The sequence below is a fragment of the Protopterus annectens genome, chromosome 4.part1 (genome assembly GCF_019279795.1).
Source record: "Protopterus annectens isolate FY-2018-M chromosome 4.part1, PAN1.0, whole genome shotgun sequence".
NCBI lineage: Eukaryota > Metazoa > Chordata > Ceratodontiformes > Protopteridae > Protopterus > Protopterus annectens.
Window position 1 is genome coordinate 496,507,500 of NC_056734.1, and position 20,432 is coordinate 496,527,931.

At 39.8% G+C, this 20,432-nt stretch overlaps 1 protein-coding gene across 4 annotated transcripts in view; it reads right to left on the reverse strand.

Moving 5' to 3' along the window:
- The window catches only part of OPA1 (OPA1 mitochondrial dynamin like GTPase), a 2,039,562-nt gene that overhangs the window by 1,866,811 nt on the left and 152,319 nt on the right, over positions 1-20,432 (reverse strand). For all 4 annotated transcript variants that reach the window (XM_044070302.1, XM_044070304.1, XM_044070303.1 and 1 more), the window contains exon 3: positions 8,595-8,691. In XM_044070302.1, the coding sequence (XP_043926237.1) occupies positions 8,595-8,691 (97 nt within the window). The remainder of the gene's footprint in view (positions 1-8,594; positions 8,692-20,432) is intronic.

Here is a 20,432-nt window from a genome sequence, read left to right on the forward strand (position 1 = left end):
GAAATTAATGCTTTAAACCAGAACATAGTCAATGATCTTTTGTTTCCTGAATATTTGCACAACTATAATCAAGTGCTTAATGATTTAGACAAGTTTGTTAAAAATAATATTAACACCAAACGCAAAAAACTTATTAGGGACTCTAATGACTACCAAAAAAAGCTGGCTTACCCAGTAGATTACAACAAAAATAGTAAAAAGGTTAACCTGGTTGACAATGATGATGCATGATGATGCACGACATAGTGACACCAATGATGACATTGTCAGTGATTTAGATGCACCATATTGCTGATTATGAAGGTTTTTTAGATCAGAACTCTGAACCCAGGAGGTCGGAGCGTTTGAAGAACTTACGTTACCAAATGTATGCTGGACATTACCATCGGAATGTTTATTACAACAACAGCAGGGCTCAAAGGGGGAAAAAGAAGAAATATTGAGTGTTAGTGATTCATCACTAACTGGTTTTGACTTGGACCATGGCACTGCTCTTGGTTGTAATATTCCTGATGACTGTGAGATGTGCGACATCTCTAAGAAAAATGATTTTACAATTTACAATTTTTGTGATCTAACACTCAATGACACTTATTACAGTTTATTTAGCAAAGGTTTTACTTTTGTTCCTTGTTTTTGTTTGTATGTGGCAGATGTTCTTATTAGCTTAAAAATGTACACTAGACAATTAAATCTCAAACTGTTTTTCAATGGTCACACTGGCAACCGAGGGGTTACAAACCTACGGAGGAAAAGTTTGTTTACTCCCCCAAATAATGGGAGTTACGTTATTTGAAAAACTGTGTGAGAATGAATTAAGAAAAATTCTTAAAAACAATAAGTATGAACATGACAACCTCAGCAATGAAGAGAGAAAATTGTTATATGATCTAACTAGGAACAGCAATATGCTTATAATGAAGCCTGACAAAGGAGGGGGCCTAGTAATCATGTCTCATTTTGACTACGTGTTTGACATGCGTGAAATTCTTAATGACCTCTTCACTTACAGTAGGGATACTAAGAACGAAATTAATAGGGTGTATGCCAAGATCGATTTATACCTACTGGATGCACTCTTTCAGGGAGCTATAGATTAGAAAGAGTTCAGATTTCTTACAACAGAACATCCTGTCACATCAGTGATTTCTGAGATACCCAAGGTTCACAAGTGTCACAGTAACCCACCATTTAGACCTACTGTTGCGGCTAGGGCATCTAAAACAGAACCCTTGCTTCCTTTGTGGATGAGAGGACTAATAAGATTGTGAGTGAGGCAGAACATATACCAAGTGACTCTTGGCACTGTTTGGATCGACTTAGAGCTATTGGGGTATCTGATACTTTTTCTTTTCTTACAGTGGATGTAATTAATTTGTTTTCCATTATACCCCATGAGGAGGGGTTGCATTTCTTTCATGAGAGTTTACTGAGAAGCAAAGTAACTGATAAAACAAGGATAAATATCCTGGTGGACCTTATATAACTTATACTACAGAACAACTTTCTTAGTTTTGAGGGGGAGATTTACCACTAAACATCTGGTGTAGCTATGGGAGCAAAGTGCGCTCCCATATTTGCCAATTTAGTACTTTTGCATTGGGAAGAAACTTTTATCTTTCATTCAGAATTTATGTCCAAGATCCTTTTATATAATAGGTTTTTGGATGATATTCTGATTTTGTGGTAAGATAATGAGCTTGAGGCAACAAAGTTTGTTGATTTTTTGAACAACACTACCCCATTCCTTAAGTTTACTAGTTCATGGCACCCGGATGAAACTAACTTTCTGGATATCCATCTGACAGACAGACAGTAGCATATACAATAAGAAAACTTTTTCTAATTCTGTGTTACATTTTGACAGCTGTTACCCCTTTCATCAAAAGAAGGGAATTATTAAGGGTCAGATGGTTAGATTGTCAAGACTAGTGAATGGCAATGACACCTTTAGAGAGGAGTTATACAAACTGGTAGGTATGTTTTTGGAAAGGGGGTACCCCCTTAAACTATTATTGAAAGTTAGGCAGGAGATCCTTAACAAGAGAAGTACTGTATTTCAGCCTATTTTGTGTTCTGAACTAGTGAAGAAAACTACAAACAAAGAGATGAGTAATGTTAGTGCTATGATTCTGAGGTACAACCACTGTGCAGCACCATTATCAATAGCCATCAACAATGCTTGGCAGATTGGTCTCAATGAAGCCAGCAAGAATATCTTGGGATACAAGCCAAAGATTGTTTATAGCAGAGGAAGGAATATTAAAAATATTCTTGAGGATTCTAAACAGAGCCGACAAAGGTCTATAATGCTTAAGTGCGGAGCATGTAAGTTTTGCAGATATATTAATGATGGCCCTTACGTTTCCATTCATGGATTTGAACGTATTTTATCTTGCCCAGGAAGGTGCAGATGCAACACTACTATGTTAGTATATGTTGCTACATGCACGAGCTGCTACAGTTTCTAAGTGGTCAAAACTATACGTAGATTAAGGGGTAGAATAGCAGCAGAATAGCAGCACAATGCTCTATACATGCACAGTATAACCTGCACTAACTTTAACAAGTAAATTTTTTTTGTGATAGACAATTTATTAGCTAGTTTTAATGTATGGAGGAGTTGAATGTGGTTCACCATATCAAAGGCCTTGCCGCCACCTTTAAGAGTTATTCGGTCTGCTCTTTACATCATACCCTGGTGGGATAGACAAGGTGCAACCATGCGAAAGGGGAGGTGAGGACAAATTAAAAGTAGAAATTATGGAGATAAAATGGCAAATTAGGCTTGATGCCACATCCCCCCCAGGCTTGAATGACAACATTGCAGTTTTACCCATTTTAAAAGAAAAGGCAAGGGTTAAAGTAATTCATTAACTGCATTTTATTCCTTGACATTTCAATAATACATCTATTACATATATACAATATATATGCTTTCCAATTATATGGTTTTATAAGTGGTGAAAGTGTTTTTTTTTGTTTTGTTTTCTTGAGAAAACTGAAGGTTTTATTTACCTTTATTAACTGTGTGTTTTTTAAAAATTAATTCAATGTGACATCACATGATATGATAGAATGACATAAGCAAAACCACCCTATTTAAACCAAGCTGATTGTATCCCATGCAACTCTGAGGAAGCCATATTTTAAAGGTGAAAGTGCTTAGTTTAAGGCACTTCCTGTTTCCTGTTCGTGTCATTAAAGTGGAGTTTCTCTGACCATTTTGGGTCGGTTTGTATTTTATTTTTTTGATCACTAAGAATTCAATATACTATTTCAACGTCGGTACCTTCTTCACCCGTAAAAAGTTACAAGTATTCTGTTGCTTACATGAAATCTTAAAGTAAATCAAAGGGTATATGAATATGCTGCCTTCCCTTAACACATTTTACACTGCTAATTCAATATTTTAAGCATATATCACGGAGTAATGAAATTTTTTTATTTTATTGCATCATAAACCGAGCGTGTAAAGGTGACAACAAAGAGTAAAATGTGATGTAGCCCTCATGCAGATATCAAAGAAACATGTATGTTTAAGAATACACACTGAAGTCTGCCTTAGTCATACAGCAGGACTAAGCAAAAGAACAAATTACATAAAGTACAGGATGGTGTGGACCTTGCTCAAGTCACGTAACCAGACTGTGCTCATAGTTGCCTCTGAAAGGGGACGATTTGTCCAATGGTCTTATCTGGTCAACAAATGCCTACAAAAAATACATAAATTATATAATAACACAGACACACATTATGTTTCTCTTGGTGCACTTCAGTCTTCATTCCAGTGCAAGAATGTTAGGCCAAATCATATGCTTGTAATCATCCAATGTAGGAGATAGCACAATTGGAGCTGTCTTCTCCGCTGAACCAATATTAATGCTTCACTGTATGTGCATAACACGTGTACATGTGCGGCGACGCACCTACTTACTCATCACTAAGACCACATTTGGAGAAGACAAAAATAGCACTGATCATTGATATCACTACACCCAGTGACTACAGTGTCTTGCGTAGAGAGAAATACAAAGGCATAAAATATCAGTACTTACAGGCAGAAACAAGAGTAATGTGGAAGATAGATACCCAGACAGTTCCAATAGTAGTAGGAGCAATGGGTCTTATAAAAAGAATCTACAATAATATTTAGATATGTTACCAATATATGTAACTCCATATGAATTGCAGGAGAAATCAATACTGGGCACATTGCGGGTTCTGCAAACAGCAATTCTGGCTGACATCAAAGATTGAAACAATACTAATTTCATGAACTTTAATCATACTTTGACTTAGGGATGAGGTCCATTCCTATCATGGTATTAGAAACCCAAAAGATTTGGAGAAACTGAAAAGGGATAAAGAGTGCACAGGATACACAGATATCTCCAAAATTCCTTTCACAGAGGATTCTATACCCATTCACTTGGCTCTTTAAATGTCTGGAATCTGTAGATCTCTCAATGTCCCAAGGAACATCTTCAGTAAATCATAAGGATAAATTATGGATGGAGTGAGGAACAATTACCCCTTTGAGCCTTCTACCAATGTCAACAAAATTAAGTTCAATTTTAATCTCCCTAGAGCTGTATTTATTGGTCTGTGTTCAGCATTCAGTTTTATTTGAACACAAATTACTGACTTATGACACACCACATGCTAAATTCCATACAGGACTGATATCACTGCAGCAGTCACTCCAACACTGCACAACACAGGTTTGTTGACCATTAATTTACAGACATATGCAGCCATCTTCTTACCATGAAAGTAGTAACAAGGCACATATTTTCTGGGAGTGTAATGAGTTGGCAGACTTTAAAAATTCCATGCAGACTACTCTATCAGAAATACTGGCCGAGCAAATTGGTATTATGTTGGCTGCCAAAAAAAGCAAATACTAGGAAATGGAAATCAAAGTTTAAACCAACTGTACTAGAAGCAGCGAATACAGCAGAGATAAAACAACTGGAAATTATATCTTTAAAAAAGGGAAGGAGCAAATTGCAGAGAACAAAATGGAAATTGTGGGAATAATACATGGAGACAAGGAATGAGGTTTAAAAGAAGGCAGGATTTGAATGAACTATGCAATGCTTGGCTGACAGTGACTGGACAGATAAGTGATGTATATTGTTTGCAACTAAAATTATGTCAGCATGGTTTGTTTTTATTTATGCAAATGTATGATTGCCCAAGATGTTTCTTGCCTAACAAAAAAAAGTAGTAACAAGGCAAGTGAGACAAGAGGCTATTTCCACTTAGCCATTACCCACCCTCAGGCTTTGCCTCTTTTCAGGGAGACCCATGCCAGTCTTACCTGGGGTGAATTTATGAAGACAAATCCACGTGTTTGTCTCCTTGTGTCATGCTGCTTAACCTGGAGAGGAAGTTTGTATCAGAGAAGGGGTGGTGCTAAGAGACAAATCTCTCTCTCTCTCTTGTCTTATTTACTTTGTTGAGGCAATTTCAATCTCTAGTAACCCTGCTGGGATCTGGGCTGCATATTTTATGAAGTATACATGTTCTTGGATTATTTAATCCCTACTGGCAAAAAAGTAAGGCATGGATCACCTGAAGGGTTTAAATGAAACTAAACAGAGTCAAAGCTTCCAGTCTTTCTCAGTAGTTCAGGTATTTTAAGCCCATAATCTTTTTAATTATAAACTTCTATGTTCTTCTCAGTTTAAAACAATTTTTGAATAAGCCCTCTCATTTCTTGCAGAGACTATTTTTAAAAAAAGTCCTCTCCACTATTGTGAATTAGAATGCTTTCGTTACTGTAAATGTTAGACTCGCTTTTTTATGAGGGAATAACAGATCTGTTTACACATCATTCTTTGGTTTAGTGTTGCGATGAAATGACTTTTGCTTCATTGATAAATGTCTTTTGTAGCTAGTACTTTTCTCATCATGTACAGTGGAGTGTGTATTGTTCAAAAAGATTTGAAAATTGGCAAATTTTACTTTCACTGAGTTACCAGTGCACTAAAACTGAATACATTAAGTTTGTACTCTAGGTAAAATACACTTGGAAAATATCATGCATCATTTGAGAGCCGACCATCTCAACAGTTATATATAAGGAAAAGTTGCCCCCAAACTTTAATTTCTACATACACAACTTTCCCTATCATTTAGTTTTACAATACCTGAGTGACACCAGAATGTAGCATCTGAAGTCTTTGTGTTATGGAAAGAATCACTTCTTAAATTTACAAATAGTTTCTATCCATAGTATCATAGCATCATAAACTAACAACCAAGGGCCCCTTTAAGCCTAGCCCAGCTCCCCAATAAGATTTGATAGGTAATGGTTCCCAAATGTTTTGTGAGGGTTGAGGAGTTGTACATACTTGGGCATGGGTAGTCAAGCATTTATGTACTTCCTCTCTCTCTAGCAGAGACATAAGTTTCAGACCAGAGGTATATTTGCAGCTCCTCATCCACTGGTCCAGGTTCTGTTTGAATAAATGCAGGAAAGAAATCTGCTTCACGTGGATGGGAAGTCTGTTACAAAGAAAGAGAAGCTTCAAAGACACAAACATGTCCTCCCAGCATGTCCCATTTATGTTGTTGGCATGGTTTAGGTCCCTAGATTGGGTGTTTCTGATGCTAGTTGTTTTACAGATGTGCAACAGGTCCATTAGGGCTGGATCAAAGGGTGCTTTGTAGGCTAGGCATAGATCACCTCTCAGCAGCCTTTAGGAGACTAAATATAGGAACAATGCTCTGATGCAGTCTGCACAGGACTTGCTTCCTACCCCATGTATTCTTTTTGTGACAAATCTCTGAATGCTGCAACTGTTGCAAATGCCTAGCAAGGATCACTGTCCCCAATGACAGATCTTATGAGGACTGAGTACAATGAGAAAATAACTTGTTGGGAACTAGATGCCATACCCTTATTTGTTGTGAAACATGGAACAATTTCCTCACATATGGTGGCCAAATACCAAATCTTTGTCTACATGTGTTTCCATGTCCTTGACTATAAGGTCTACTCTCAAGGGTGTGTTGTCAAAATGGTTGGATTGCAAGGGAGCCATCTTACAAAAAGATACTACAATGCACTCCTTGGCATCCAGTTTTAGGTATGACACTGGCACAAGCTATTAGTCTGTATCAGGCCTTCTTGGAGGATATTTATATCTTGGGAAATTGATAATTGCTCCCAATTTGCATTTGTCTTCAAATTAGTCAGCCAGAGGTCCCTGACATTAGCCTTCACTTCTAAGAAGTAGATTCCAAATAGTAGTTGTCCAGTGCAGAGTCCCAAGGTACACCACTAGTAAACACCTTTTTTGTAACATTGATATTTGCACACTACACTAAATATAATTCAATACTCTGCTTTTTGTTAACCTTTAAAGCCATTTTCATTCCATGTTAATATTGAAAAGGCAGCCATTCTGATTAAAAATCTATTACTCTCACATAATATGCACGGGAGTTCTTAATATATGCTTCTATCATGCACTTTACAATTAATAAATTAATACCTGTCAGGCTGCTCTCATGTGTAGTTGCTTGTTCTCACCTCTATCTGAAACCATGTCATATTTCTCAGACTGTTCATTAAAAAAACTCAAGAAAGAAGTAAGAAAAAAGTAAATACAGTTTCAAAAAATTCCTTCACAGCAAACACACAAAACTATGCACAATTTCTATAAAGTAAGTCTATCCCTCCAAAAAGAAGCAAATGCTCAATATTTAAGGCTGCACCCACAAGTAGTATCAATTCTGAAGTTAAGGTTAACCATGCTAATATGCATGCTACAGTCTGGTATCCCACTTACACATTGACATATGTTATCTTATCTCTTTTCCCCTCCCAAGTGTGAAAATCAGCTTGCATCGTTTCAGTAAATATTAAATTTCAGCCTTGAGAACAAAGTACACTGGCTACCCTTATATAAACTACACTAGGCACTGTTATATATAGTTAATGCATTGAAGAATTAAAAGTGCGGGGGATGAACTACTTGTATTACTATTTACTTCCCACAGTTTCAGACTTCACTTCTTACTTTACTTTTTTTGTTTTCACTAATCTACTTGTGAATATCCCTTTAAAAATTAATTATATTGTATCTTGTAGATTTTTGTAGGTTTCATTTAGAACACAGTACTCAAGATCCCTTTTGACTAACTGCTCGCAGGAAAAGTGTGCTGGTCTTTAGCTAACATCAGGTGATAACTAGGGAAAAACTCAGTTAGTTACTTTGCAAATGCAAGAAAGCATTGCCATTTTGTTTTTTCACATCTTGTTGCCTAAAAAGCCCTTGCTTATAGAGTAAATGAACAGTCTCAGTCTATACAGCCACCAGTCTACAACAAGAGAATTATCTTTTAATTATGTGTGTGTATATATATATATATATATATATATATATATATATATGTGTGTACATATAAAAACATGATAAATATGCATTTACATCCCCTCCATCAGCTCAAGAGAACATTACATTAACTTTATCTTATTTCCAGTCTTTGCCTTTAATTTCAATACATTTGCATGCACACACAAAAATGATCTGCAGTAGAGAGTACCGTTTTACAAAGTCCAATGCTATTGCACTTACCAAGATCTATATGCTCATCCAGCTCCCATATAAAATCAGGCACTATCCACTTATACTGACTAAAATCTGGCACCATTTCCTTCCACTGGTCATAAGTCTGAAAGACAAAAAATATACAATAATGCAATGATAGTGAAATCTATTTATTAAAAATATTTCCAGCCTATCAAAGCAAGAGACAGTAACTATTCACTGATCTGTGTGATATAAAAAGAAAGGTGCAAGTGAAAGGTGAAGGCAGCAATCTAGAGTTCATCTCATGCACAGTAGCAAGTTGGCAAATCAGCAAAGGAAAAAAAAAAAAAGAGAGAGAAAAAGATAACAGCTTCATACAGAACAGAGACTGAAAGTACACCTAGTAGCTTTTTTTAACACGTTTACTGAATTATCACTTGTGACAGATGCACACTTACATAAAAGTAATCAAACTGCATTAAAAATTAACATCATACTTTACATATATTGCTATACATCATATAATGTAAGCAAAATTACACAAATTATTCAATTCCTGCCCCTTGTTTTTTAAACAAGAAATATCTTTATTAAACTATCGCTTACAACATAAACAATCATACATTTATATAAATGAAAACAAACCACACCAACACAATCCTAGTTGCAAGCATTTTACATCACAAGCCATACTGACACACTCACAACTGCAATTATACATCATTTATCTACCCAATCATTTTCAGTCAAACATTACATAGCTCATTTAAGTCCTGCCTTCTTTTAAACCTCATTCCTCCCCTGTATGTATTAGATTCATAGGTAGGCACTAGGCTATCTGCCCGAGGGCATTTATAAGCCTAGCCAGAGTGTGTCAGCTTTCGCCGCCCCATTGATTAATTAACTGAGCCTCTGTCAAGAAGAGCCAATGAAGTGATCCTAGGGGTGTATTTTCTGTTACCCATCCACACATCAAGGTTTCTCTTGAAGAGTGTTAGTGAGGGGCTCTGCCTAATGTAGTTAGGAATTTTGTTCCAAAGCATGGGGAGTCTCTGTGACAGGAATCTATCCCTCCAGCATGTTCTATTTATTGTTATGGCGAGGTTTAGCTCACTAGAGTGAGTGGCTCGCAGTGACTTGGATTTCTTTAGGTGGAGCATGTCCATCAATTCTGAGTTGGACATGGCGTTATAAGTCAGGCAGAGATCACCTCTGAGTAAGCGATATGCGACTAAGTACAGCTGGAGTTTTTCTAGTTGGGCTGCAAAGGATATATGTTTGAGGCCAGTAATCCTCTTGGTGAGGTACTTTTGTGGTCTTTCCAACTGCTGGAAGTGTCTTGTGAGGTACATACCAAATGGGGCATTGTACTCTGATGGGTCTGATGAGTGACAGGTAGAGGGGCACTACAACCCCTTTTATTTCTAGATGCGAACCCTTTAGTACTTAGATGGGCTACATAGAAGGATTTCCTAACTACTTTGGCAATATGATTGTCAAAGAAGAGATTACTATCTGCCTGGGTCCCCAGATCTCTTATTACCTCTTCTGTATTAAGGGGGCTGCCACCTATGTGGTAATTCATGGGTGTTTTGTTTTTCCCAAACGGGATGACTATGCATTTTTTGGCATTTAGCTTGAGACCATGATTTTGACACCAGGTGTCCATCTCAGTAAGGCCCTTTTGGAGAATGTCTGTGTCAGCTGGTGAGTCAATTATGGCTCCCAGTTTGCAGTCATCGACGAACTTGGTTAGTCATAGTCCTCCTGTATTTGCCTGTACTTCTGAGAAGTATATGCCGAACAATAGGGGTCCCAGGACAGAGCCTTGTGGGACACCACTTGTGACTGGTTTAGAGTCGGACCTGGAGCCCGCTATTCTTACCGTGTGAGTTCTGTCTGTAAGCCAGTTGGCAACCCATCTCGTGACGTAGGTATTTATGTTCAGGCTGGTGAGTTTTTCTATAATTCCAGAGTGGGGAATGGTGTCAAAAGCCTTGGCGAGGTCAAGGTAGGCTGTGTGAACTACCTTCCCCTCATCTATGGCATTGGTGACTGTCTTGAAGAAGTCAACCAGGTTTAGTAGGCATGATCTGCCCTTAACAAAGCCGAACTGGGTCGGGTCAAGTGTTTGGAGGTTCCCAATGTCTTTGTTAATGAGTTCCATGATGATGTGCTCCAAAGCCTTGCAGACCAGGCTAGTCAGGCTTATGGGGTGATAGTTACCAGGGTCAGTTGTGGCCCCTCCTTTGTGGAACGGAATAACCGTTGCTGTGCGCCATTCTATGGGCACGTAGCCTGTGAAGAGGTTGAGGATGAACAGTGTGTTTAGGTGGGGGGTTAGTTCGTTCTGTAGTTCATGCAAGACACAGCCTGGGACACCATCTGGCCCCATTGACACTGTGCTTTTGGCTTTTGAAAGGGCTGTTTTCACCTGTGCATCTGTGATTTCCAGGACACTACACTTTTCCGGTATTGTTGTGGGCCCTTTTGGGGGGTGAAGTTTGCAATGAGTCTATCTGCCATGATGTTGGCAATATCAGTGGGTTCAGTATATTTTGTGTTATTTTGCACTAGCTCAGAGCATATCTGCGAGTTGCCACTTAAATTCTTGACATAGCTAAAGAAGGCTTTGTGGTTATCTTTCGAATCCTTGGCTATTTTTCTTTCAAAGTTAGCCTTGGGGGATTTTATGAGGGACCTTAGTTTCTTACTGATGCTGATCAGGGATGTCTTTCCTTCTTGGGGTTTGCGTTTTTTCAGAACTAGTTTCCTCCTTCTATTGTACAGCCTGTTTATGTCAGGGGTCCACCAGACTGCTTTCCTTCTCTTAGGGGAGCGAGTCTTGGTTTTGCTAGGGATGGCATGATCCATGCATCCTTGTAGGTGCTCATAGAGTGCATTTGTAAAGGTTCCTGCATCTTGGACACCGTTATCCTTTAGCGTGGGGGCTGTGAAACTTACTACCTCTGTCTTAAGTAAGGTGAAGTTTGCTATAGAAATGTTTTTCACTGTGGTTTACTTGGTTGGAGGTGGTGGTGGGGTATGGACATCCAGAGTGATTAGTTTATGGTCTGATCTAACCAGTGACAGATTGACCTCCAGTGTGGAGCACCTGTCGCCCATGTTGGTGATGACCAGGTCTAATATGTTTTCACCTCTGGTAGGGGAGTTTACCAGCTGATCCAGGGCATTTGAGTTCATAAATTCCAGGAAGCGCTGGACCTGGGAGTTTGTACTTGAGTAGTTTTCCCAGTTAATGGTAGGGTAATTGAAATCGCCCAATATCAGGGTGTTTACTGGGACCTTCATGTTTTCCAGTGTCTCCAGAAAGGCGGAGTGGTAGTCCTGGGTCATGGAGGGTGATCTGTAGCAGGCCACAATTTGCATTGCAGATTTGCCTGATGTTAGTTGCATATGGATAATCTCGGAGGTATTATGCTGCGCCACTAACCTGGAGTTGTAGGTATCTTTGATGAATATGAATACACCCCCTCCTTTTGTGTTTCGGTCCATATTCTGTGGCCAAAATGTGTGGTATGAGTTGTAGCCCGGTAGTGCTGTGGTACTCTGTGGAGCCTTGAACCAGGTTTCAGTTACTGCACAGATGTTGACGTTCTCCATACTGAGGAGTGCTTCGAGAGTGTGCATTTTGAGATTTAAACTCCTGGCGTTGAGTAGCATAACCCTCATTTTTTTATTTGTGCTGTTTACGGAGGTGGGTTTGACTTTTGAGCCTTGCCTAAAAAAGGCACTATGGGGGCAGCAAGAGCCTTGGCCAGTATTCGAAAGCCTTGGGGTGACAGGTGCAAGCCGTCTCTTGCGAAGCAAAGAGGCTTGTCGTGGATGTCATCCCAGGCAGACAGACACTGGATCCCCTTTGAATGACACCAGAAGCTTAGCCAATTGTTGAAATTTATCATTTTTTCTTTATACTGCGGTATAATTCTTGGTGAGGGTAGGATGCTACTCAGGGTCAGGGTCATACCTGCCTGAGAGCTCTTCCATGTCTCTCTTCATGACAGAGTCACATTTGTACTTGTTCTGGAGTGACCTGAGTGCTTGTGTTATGTGGCAGATTCTGGATCCCGACAGGCAGCTAACAGTAACCTTCTCCTTGTCCAGCCTAGTGAGTGAGACGTCAGTGTGCCTGACTATAGAGTCACCTATTACTAGTGTGTTAGGTATGTTATTGCGCCTTAAGGGCTGTGATTGTGCGGCACACTGATTTTGTGTTTTATGTGTTGTCTGGTTTGTGACGGGAGGTACAGGTTTTTTGGGTATCTGCTTTGGAGGTCTGTGATGCTTTTGCAGGTTTTTATTTAGAGCCTCCGAGTATGATTTTGTGTATTTATGTGTATTTTTTACCAGTGCTGGTTTAGTACATCTATGTGAGGCTGGAGGTGTGGTGCAAGTGTTAACCTTCTCCTCATGACTGCCTGTTCCAGTCTTTGGTGGAGAGAGCTTAGCCTCCAATTTAGCTCTATAATTGCATCTCTCGCATATGTTAATGTTTTGTGGTAGGAGGAGAGGGTTGTCTGTGTACATGAGGCAGTTGTAACATTGCCTCAGGATACTCAGGTTCACCAGCTGGACTGGAGAGTATACCTGAAATTGCCCTTTGGTCATAACTTAATAGTAGGGTGAGCTGCTTAGTCGCTTGGTTGGTGAGGGGTGAATAATGAGCCTTGCCCTGCTGGGCAATCAAGTGTCAGGGTATATTAGTGCTTGCTATTAGGTCTGAGCAAGTGCTGGACGGTAGGATGTTTTTTAAGTGCTTAGGTTGAGAGTTAGACTACTTTCAAGGGAAAAACTGAAGAAAAGACTTGGTGGAGCCGGGATAAATTTAGCCCTAGCTAACCGACGCTGCCCAGACGTGCAAAACCGTGCAAGCGCGGTTTTTATAGCAGGGAAAGGGAAGAGATAGAAATTAGCCCAAAATGGCCTACAAACTACTAACGTCTGGGCTGGAAACACTCCTCCAGGGACAGATGGCTGCTCAAAGCTCCCTCTCTCACAGGTGAACAGAGAAACCTCCCTCTATCCAAGTAAGGTACGGGCAACTCAGAAAATTGTAACACAGCCCTGAATTCAGCACTGGCCTGAAAACTGGACTATACTAGCTTAGAAAGGTGGGAAACGAGGAAAACATTTTTTTTGAAAAGATAAGGCAAAAACAGTAAAAAATACACTTAAAACAGCTTTAAACAACTACAAACAGTAAAAAAAAAATACACTTAAAACAGCTTTAGATGACTACAAGCAATCAGAAAAAGGCTTTTAAACAAATTACCAAATTAACCAGTAAAAAATCTCAAACCTGAGCCCTGTTCCTGTAGTCTTCAGACAAGTTCTAACCATACACTCTTGCCACTGGGGTGCAGGGGAACCTTCTCCAAAAAAGAAGGCCTGGATTAGTGTTCAAGTTATACAAACAAAGCTAGATTCAGCAGGCCAGGATCTAGTCTATGCTACAGCAAACAATGCGCACCAATTTCAGTAAGAAACAGATCAAATATGCAGGCACTATAAGCCTTTAACCAAAAATTCCAAGCTCAAAAGGACAGCGTCCAGCCTCTCCTCCCACAAGAGTGCAGACCACAAACCTTCTTAATGTAAAATAACTGGCCTGAAGCCCAAGTGCTTAAACCAGAACTAATACACTTTTAGAATAACAGACACTGAGCCTTCAATCAGCAGTGCCCAACTTAGAAGGATCTAAGCTATCCGTCCTGCAACAACAGTGCAGACCACAAACCTTCTTAATGTAAAACAACTGGTCTGAAGCCCAAGTGCTTAAATCAAAAGGCTTAGAATAATAGTTACATCAAGCAGTAATAAATACAATTGAGTACTTTTAAGATGATGCAAAAGCAAAATAAAGTAGGAAGAAACATAAATATAGTAAAAGCAGATGAAAAAAGTAAATTTTTTTTGAGTGAGCAAATGAGATGGGCCCAGGAGGAGTATCCAAATGCAAATTTACAAGAGGGGCGGGCAGTTTCAAAGCCACCAAGATTAACACCAAAACAAAAGCAGGAAGGGTGGGTGGGGAACTAACTGAAAACAGAGCCACAACTTCCAGCTAGATAGTATTCAATGCAACACAAATAAATCAATTTAAATGCTGTATTATTTGAAAAAAGTGCAGATAAAGATTTACTTAAATTCACTTATGCATCCAGTTGATTGCATGTAGGTCTTAGCTGGCCAAAGCTCAGAGTTTAAGCAGAAAATAATCCAAAATGTACCACTTATATAAGGCAGAAACCGAATAACAATGAAGTGAACTACCCCCACTTATCACTGGTATTCAGGAATTCTAACAAGCATTAACTGACAAAAATAGAGCCACAACTTCCAGCTAGATAGTATTCAATGCAACACAAATAAATCAATTTAAATGCTGTATTATTTGAAAGTGCAGATAAAGATGGGCTTAAATTCACTTATACGTCCAGTTGATTGCATGTAGGTCTTAGCTGGCCAAAGCTCAGAGTTTAAGCAGAAAATAATCCAAAATGTACCCCTTATAAAAGGCAGAAACCGAATAACAATGAAGTGAACTATCCCCACTTATCACTGGTATTCAGGAATTCTAACAAGCATTAACTGAAAAAATAGAGCCACAACTTCCAGCTAGATAGTATTCAATGCAACACAAATAAATCAATTTAAATGCTGTATTATTTGAAAAAAGTGCAGATAAAGATTAACTTAAATTCACTTATATGTCCAGTTGATTGCATGTAGGTCTTAGCTGGCCAAAGCTCAGAGTTTAAGCAGAAAATAATCCAAAATGTACCACTTATATAAGGCAGAAACAGAATAACAATGAAGTGAACTACCCCCACTTATCACTGGCTATGCAGGAATTCTAACAAGCATTAACTGAAAAAATGGAGCCACAACTTCCAGCTAGATAGTATTCAATGCAACACAAATAAATCAATTTAAATGCTATATTATTTGAAAAACAGTGCAGATAAAAATTGACTTAAATTCACTTATACGTCCAGTTGATTGCATGTAGGTCTTAGCTGGCCAAAGCTCAGAGTTTTACTGTTCCCACAATTCCCATTTTCCTATGTAGTTTGCTCCTACCCTTTTCTAAAGATCAAAATTCCAGTTGTTTTATCTCTACTACTATATTCAGTACTTCTAATATAGTTGGTTTAGATTTTGATTTCTAATTTCTAGTAATTCCACTATAATCAGACACAGCAAGGCCTTACCATGTCTAGGCAACTCCTATCCTGTATCATAGCTCAGAAAAATCATATCCCTTGTCACACCAATCCACCACCCAGCATCCCCAATAGTCCATCCGGCATGGAAATCCTTAAAGTATGCCAACCCACCGCAATCCCAGGAAATATGCTCCCAAGTACCTCTTTCTTCCCAGTCACACCTCCAACATCTGGTGTCTATCTAAGGAAAAATTCTCTGGAGTCTACTTGGGGTATAAAATATCTATATAAACATTTCCAAGCAAAAATCCTAAATCTTCTAGATTTTGTTGCCTATATGGGAGACATACATATATCCTCCTATTGTTTCTGTGAATTGCTTATTCAATCTCTCTTCCCAATCCCTTCTAACCTCCTCCGATTGATTCTTATAGTCATCATGCAATATTTTATATGCTCTACAAATTATTCCTTTTTTAATGGGAGCTTCTGTTCTACATTCTATTAACAGTACTGGTCTTTCGTTTAGGACCCCCTATTTCTTTCTCTCTGTCTATACTCCGATATCAATCCTTGATAGGGAAGGCAATCTCTATCCTGTAGTCCAAATAAATTATTGGCCTCTTCCCATTTTATTACCTTTCCCTCTCTAGTTATTTGCTCCCAATACCTTGGTTCCTTTGCCAGTTTTCTCCAACAAATCCCAGTCCCCTTTTGCCTATTGTCTATATTCCTAATAGCAGTCATCCCTATCAGCATAGTCTCCTAACTCCAATCCTGTGTTGGCTTAGCTCTTGGTATATTTTCTGCTACTTTATGGATATAATATTTCACATGATTATTGTTATTCTCCTTAAAATCCCAGTCTCTCCTTGTTTCAAAGGTGGGAAACCTCTTGCTTAATTCCCTATCATTATGCAACTTCATTTTTCTGAACCTCAAACGCTAGAGGGCTTTCCCCAGAGTTTCACTCCACACTATAAAGTAAATGTTGAATATCAATTTCAAAAACTTACAAGTGGTGATGCTGCTCCCCCCCACACACACACCAAAACATTAAAAGAAAATGCTGTTGGACCAACATAGCCAACTAGCAACCACCAACTGGTTAAAACTGCTACCATAAAGGTTTCTCTTAGTAAAACACAATCATAATGTGAAATGCTTCACTGTTCAAGAGTCAGTCCAGTAATGATTCCTTTAATGTATTTGACAGTCCACACACTACCTTCTGTGCCAATATATGTCAGTGGAAATGGATTACGGGGTTATCAGCCACCCAACTTGTCAGGGGCAAAAGTACAGTTGCATACCTACCATAAATGTAGATGTTCGAGTGTATTTCACTGTTGTAGTCATTACAATTGGAGTTATCCTGCTGGCAGGCTACCTGCAGTCGGCCGGAGTTCCAAAGTCTAGGTCCGGTGTCAGTTGCTGTCACCTCCTCCTTGACGTCAGTGCGCCAGGGGTATAAAAGATGCAGCCGATGCCATTTTCTTCAGTTTTTCTTGTCCCAGATGTCAGGTGCCCCTAAAATGGTAGGCTCACTACTGCCAAAAAGCATGCCTAACCAAAAAAAAACTTTTCCTTCATCTACAAGCAAATACACCACATAGGTTGTATAGAATAGAGAAGTACAGATAAGTCCCAGCAAGGAAAAGGGGGAATGGAGGGAGGGTAACCTGGACTGCAACAGTGAATACAGTTGAACATCTACATTTATGGTAGGTACACAACTGTACTATGTTCATCGTGTTTCACTGTTGCAGTCATTACAATTGGGTTGAATCCCAAAGTTATGGTTGGGAGGCTGGTGCTAAATAGGATTAGGAGAGGCTATCAGGCCCTGCAGAACTGCAGTGGCAAAGCCTGCCCTGGATTTACAATAGAGAGGTAAGTGATAGTGCTTTGTAAAAGTATGCACTGAACTCCAAGTTGCAGCCTCTAAGATGTCTTTGGTTGGTACTCCTCTGAGGTAGACTGCTGAAGTGGCTGCTGCTCTGGTGGAATGTGGCCTAATGCCCTTAGGCACTGACTTGCCATGCTGTGAATAGCAGAAACGAATGCAGTGGCCTATCCACTTTGAAACAGTCTGCTTTGAGATAGGCTTTCCTTGTGATCCTGCAGCACATGCTACTAGAAGTTGTTCAGTCTTTCTGAAAGCTTTGGTTCTGTCCAAGTAGAAGCGTAGCTGTCTGTGAATGTTCAAAGAATGCAGAAGTCTCTCACCCTTATTCTGTGGGTTTGGGTAAAAAGTTGGCAAGTGAATTGTTTGGTTAAGGGCCACACTGGTCACTACCTTTGGCATAAATGTAGGGTTTGTCCTCAGAGAAACCCTGTCAGGATGGAAAATGATAAAAGGTTTCACAGCAATGAGTGCCTGTAACTCTGAGACTCGTCTAGCGGAGATTATTGCTAGCAGCAGAGCTGTTTTCCAGGATAAGAATTTTATATCAGCTGCAGAGGCTGGCTCAAAGGGAGGCAGTGTAAGTTTTCCAAGACATAGTTGAGGTCCCATGTAGGTATTGGTGCTCTCCTTGGGGATCTTCTGTTTTTGGCCCCTATGAGGTACTGCCTTAGTAATGGATGAGAAGAAATAGGTGGTTCTGTATTGTAATGAGCTGAAATGGCAGAGGCATGAAGTTTAATGGATGAAAAGGAAAGGCCTTTATCCAGCATCTCAGTTAAGTATTGCAAAATCTGAGGAATATTTGGAACAATCATGTCAATACCTTGTGCCTGGTTCAAAGCACAGAATCTCTTCCATTTTTCTGCATAAGATTTTCTGGTGCTAGGCCTCCTGGCCTCCAAAATAACATCCATAACTGCTTTAAAAAGAGGTGTGTCTTGAATGGTTACATTATCCGCCATGCTGCCAGATTTAGGGTCCTGAGTTGGCTGTGCAGTATCTGACTGTCTTGTTGAGTCAATAAGTGAGGAATTTGAGGTAGTGTCCAAGCTGGGCATTGGGACAAGCTCTTTAGGATTGGGTACCAGTGCTGACGGGGCCAGTCTGGGGCAATCAGAATCATTTTTGGCTTCTCATGTCTGACCTTGAGGAGTACCTTGGGGAGGAGAGGCATAGGAGGAAAGGCATATACTGTTAGGTTTTTCAGCTGAAAGATAGAGCATCCACTTTCCATGCTTGCTTGTGATAGGTCCTTGTGCAAAATCTTTGTAGTTGGCAATTGTGAGGAGAGGCAAATAGGTCTATGTCCGGGCATCCCCAGTTCCTTGTTATCATGCTGAAGACTTGTGGATCCAATTTCCACTCGTGGGGATCCATTAGGTTTCTGCTTAGTTCGTCTGCCAGAGCATTTATCCTTCCTGGCAGGAATTGTGCTTGCAGATGTACTTGGTAAGTCAATGCTGTGCCCCACAAGTTCATGGCTAGTCTGCAGAGAGGGTAGGAATGTGTGCCCCCTTCCTTGTTTATGTACCAGATGACTGTGGTATTGTCCATCTTTATCAGTAGCTGTCCTGGATGAAGTAGATCCTTGAAGGCTGTCAGGGCATTTTGAACTGCTAGCATCTCTTTTTGACTGATATGTAGATGCATTTGACTTGTGGACCATGTGCCCTGAATACATCTTCCTGCCAAATGGGACCCCAGGCATAATCTGATGCATCTGTAGTCAATGTCTGCCTGGCTGTGGGTAAGGTGAATGGCTGTCCCGTGTTATGTTGACAGGCTTTTGCCCACCATCGAAACTCCTGTTGCAGGCAGGGAATGAGGGTAATTACTGTTTCCAGGCTGTGGCAATGTTGAGTCCAAACACTTTTTAGATACCATTGAAATTTCCTCATATGCAGTCTTGCAGATGGAATTAGCAGAACGCAGGATGCCATGAAGCCCAAAGCCTGCAGAATTTTTCATGCAGATAACTGGGTCTTTGTTGCCATCATTTTGAAATAAGTAGTCAATTGTCTGTGTTTGTCTGGCGTGAGATAAGCCTTCTGGGCAGTTGTATTTAAGCTTGCACCCAGGAATATTATCTCTTGAGAGGGTACGAGTTTTGATTTATTTTCATTTACTGTGTTACCTTAGGCCTGCTAGTAATGTTTTTACAAATGCCAGATGTTGTAGTAGAGTGTTCTTGCTTGAATAAGGCAGTCGTCCAAGTAAGGATATATTTGAATTCCTCTTTGTCTGCAAAAAGCAATTACTGGTGCCAGGCAATTTGTGAATACCCTGGGCGTAGTAGATAAGCCAAAGGGCAGTGCAGAGAATTGGTAATGCATTGAGCCAGCTATAAATCGGAGGTTCATTCTGCATGATTGCCCGATTGGGACATGCAGGTATGCCTCTTTTAGGTCTAAAGTTACAAGCCAAGCTTTCTTGCCCAGCATGGGCAGAAGCTGCTGCACGGTTAACATTTTGAATTTTGGAATGTCCAGGAATGTGTTCAGGATAGACAGGTCCAGTACTGGTCTCCAGGTTTTATCCTTTCTGGGCACCAATAACAGCCTTGAGTAAAATCCTTGACCCTGCTCTTGCTGTGGTACTTGCTGAATGGCCCTCATGTCCACGAGGGATGAAACTTGTTTTTGTACCTCTGCCCATTGATTGCGTGGCAGGTCTGGCATACCGTTTGGCCTTGGCAGGGTGTGAAAATGGAACCTGTAGCCCTGGGATACGATATTTAAGACCCATTTGTCCTGAGTGATCATATGCCAATTTTGAGCAAAAAGT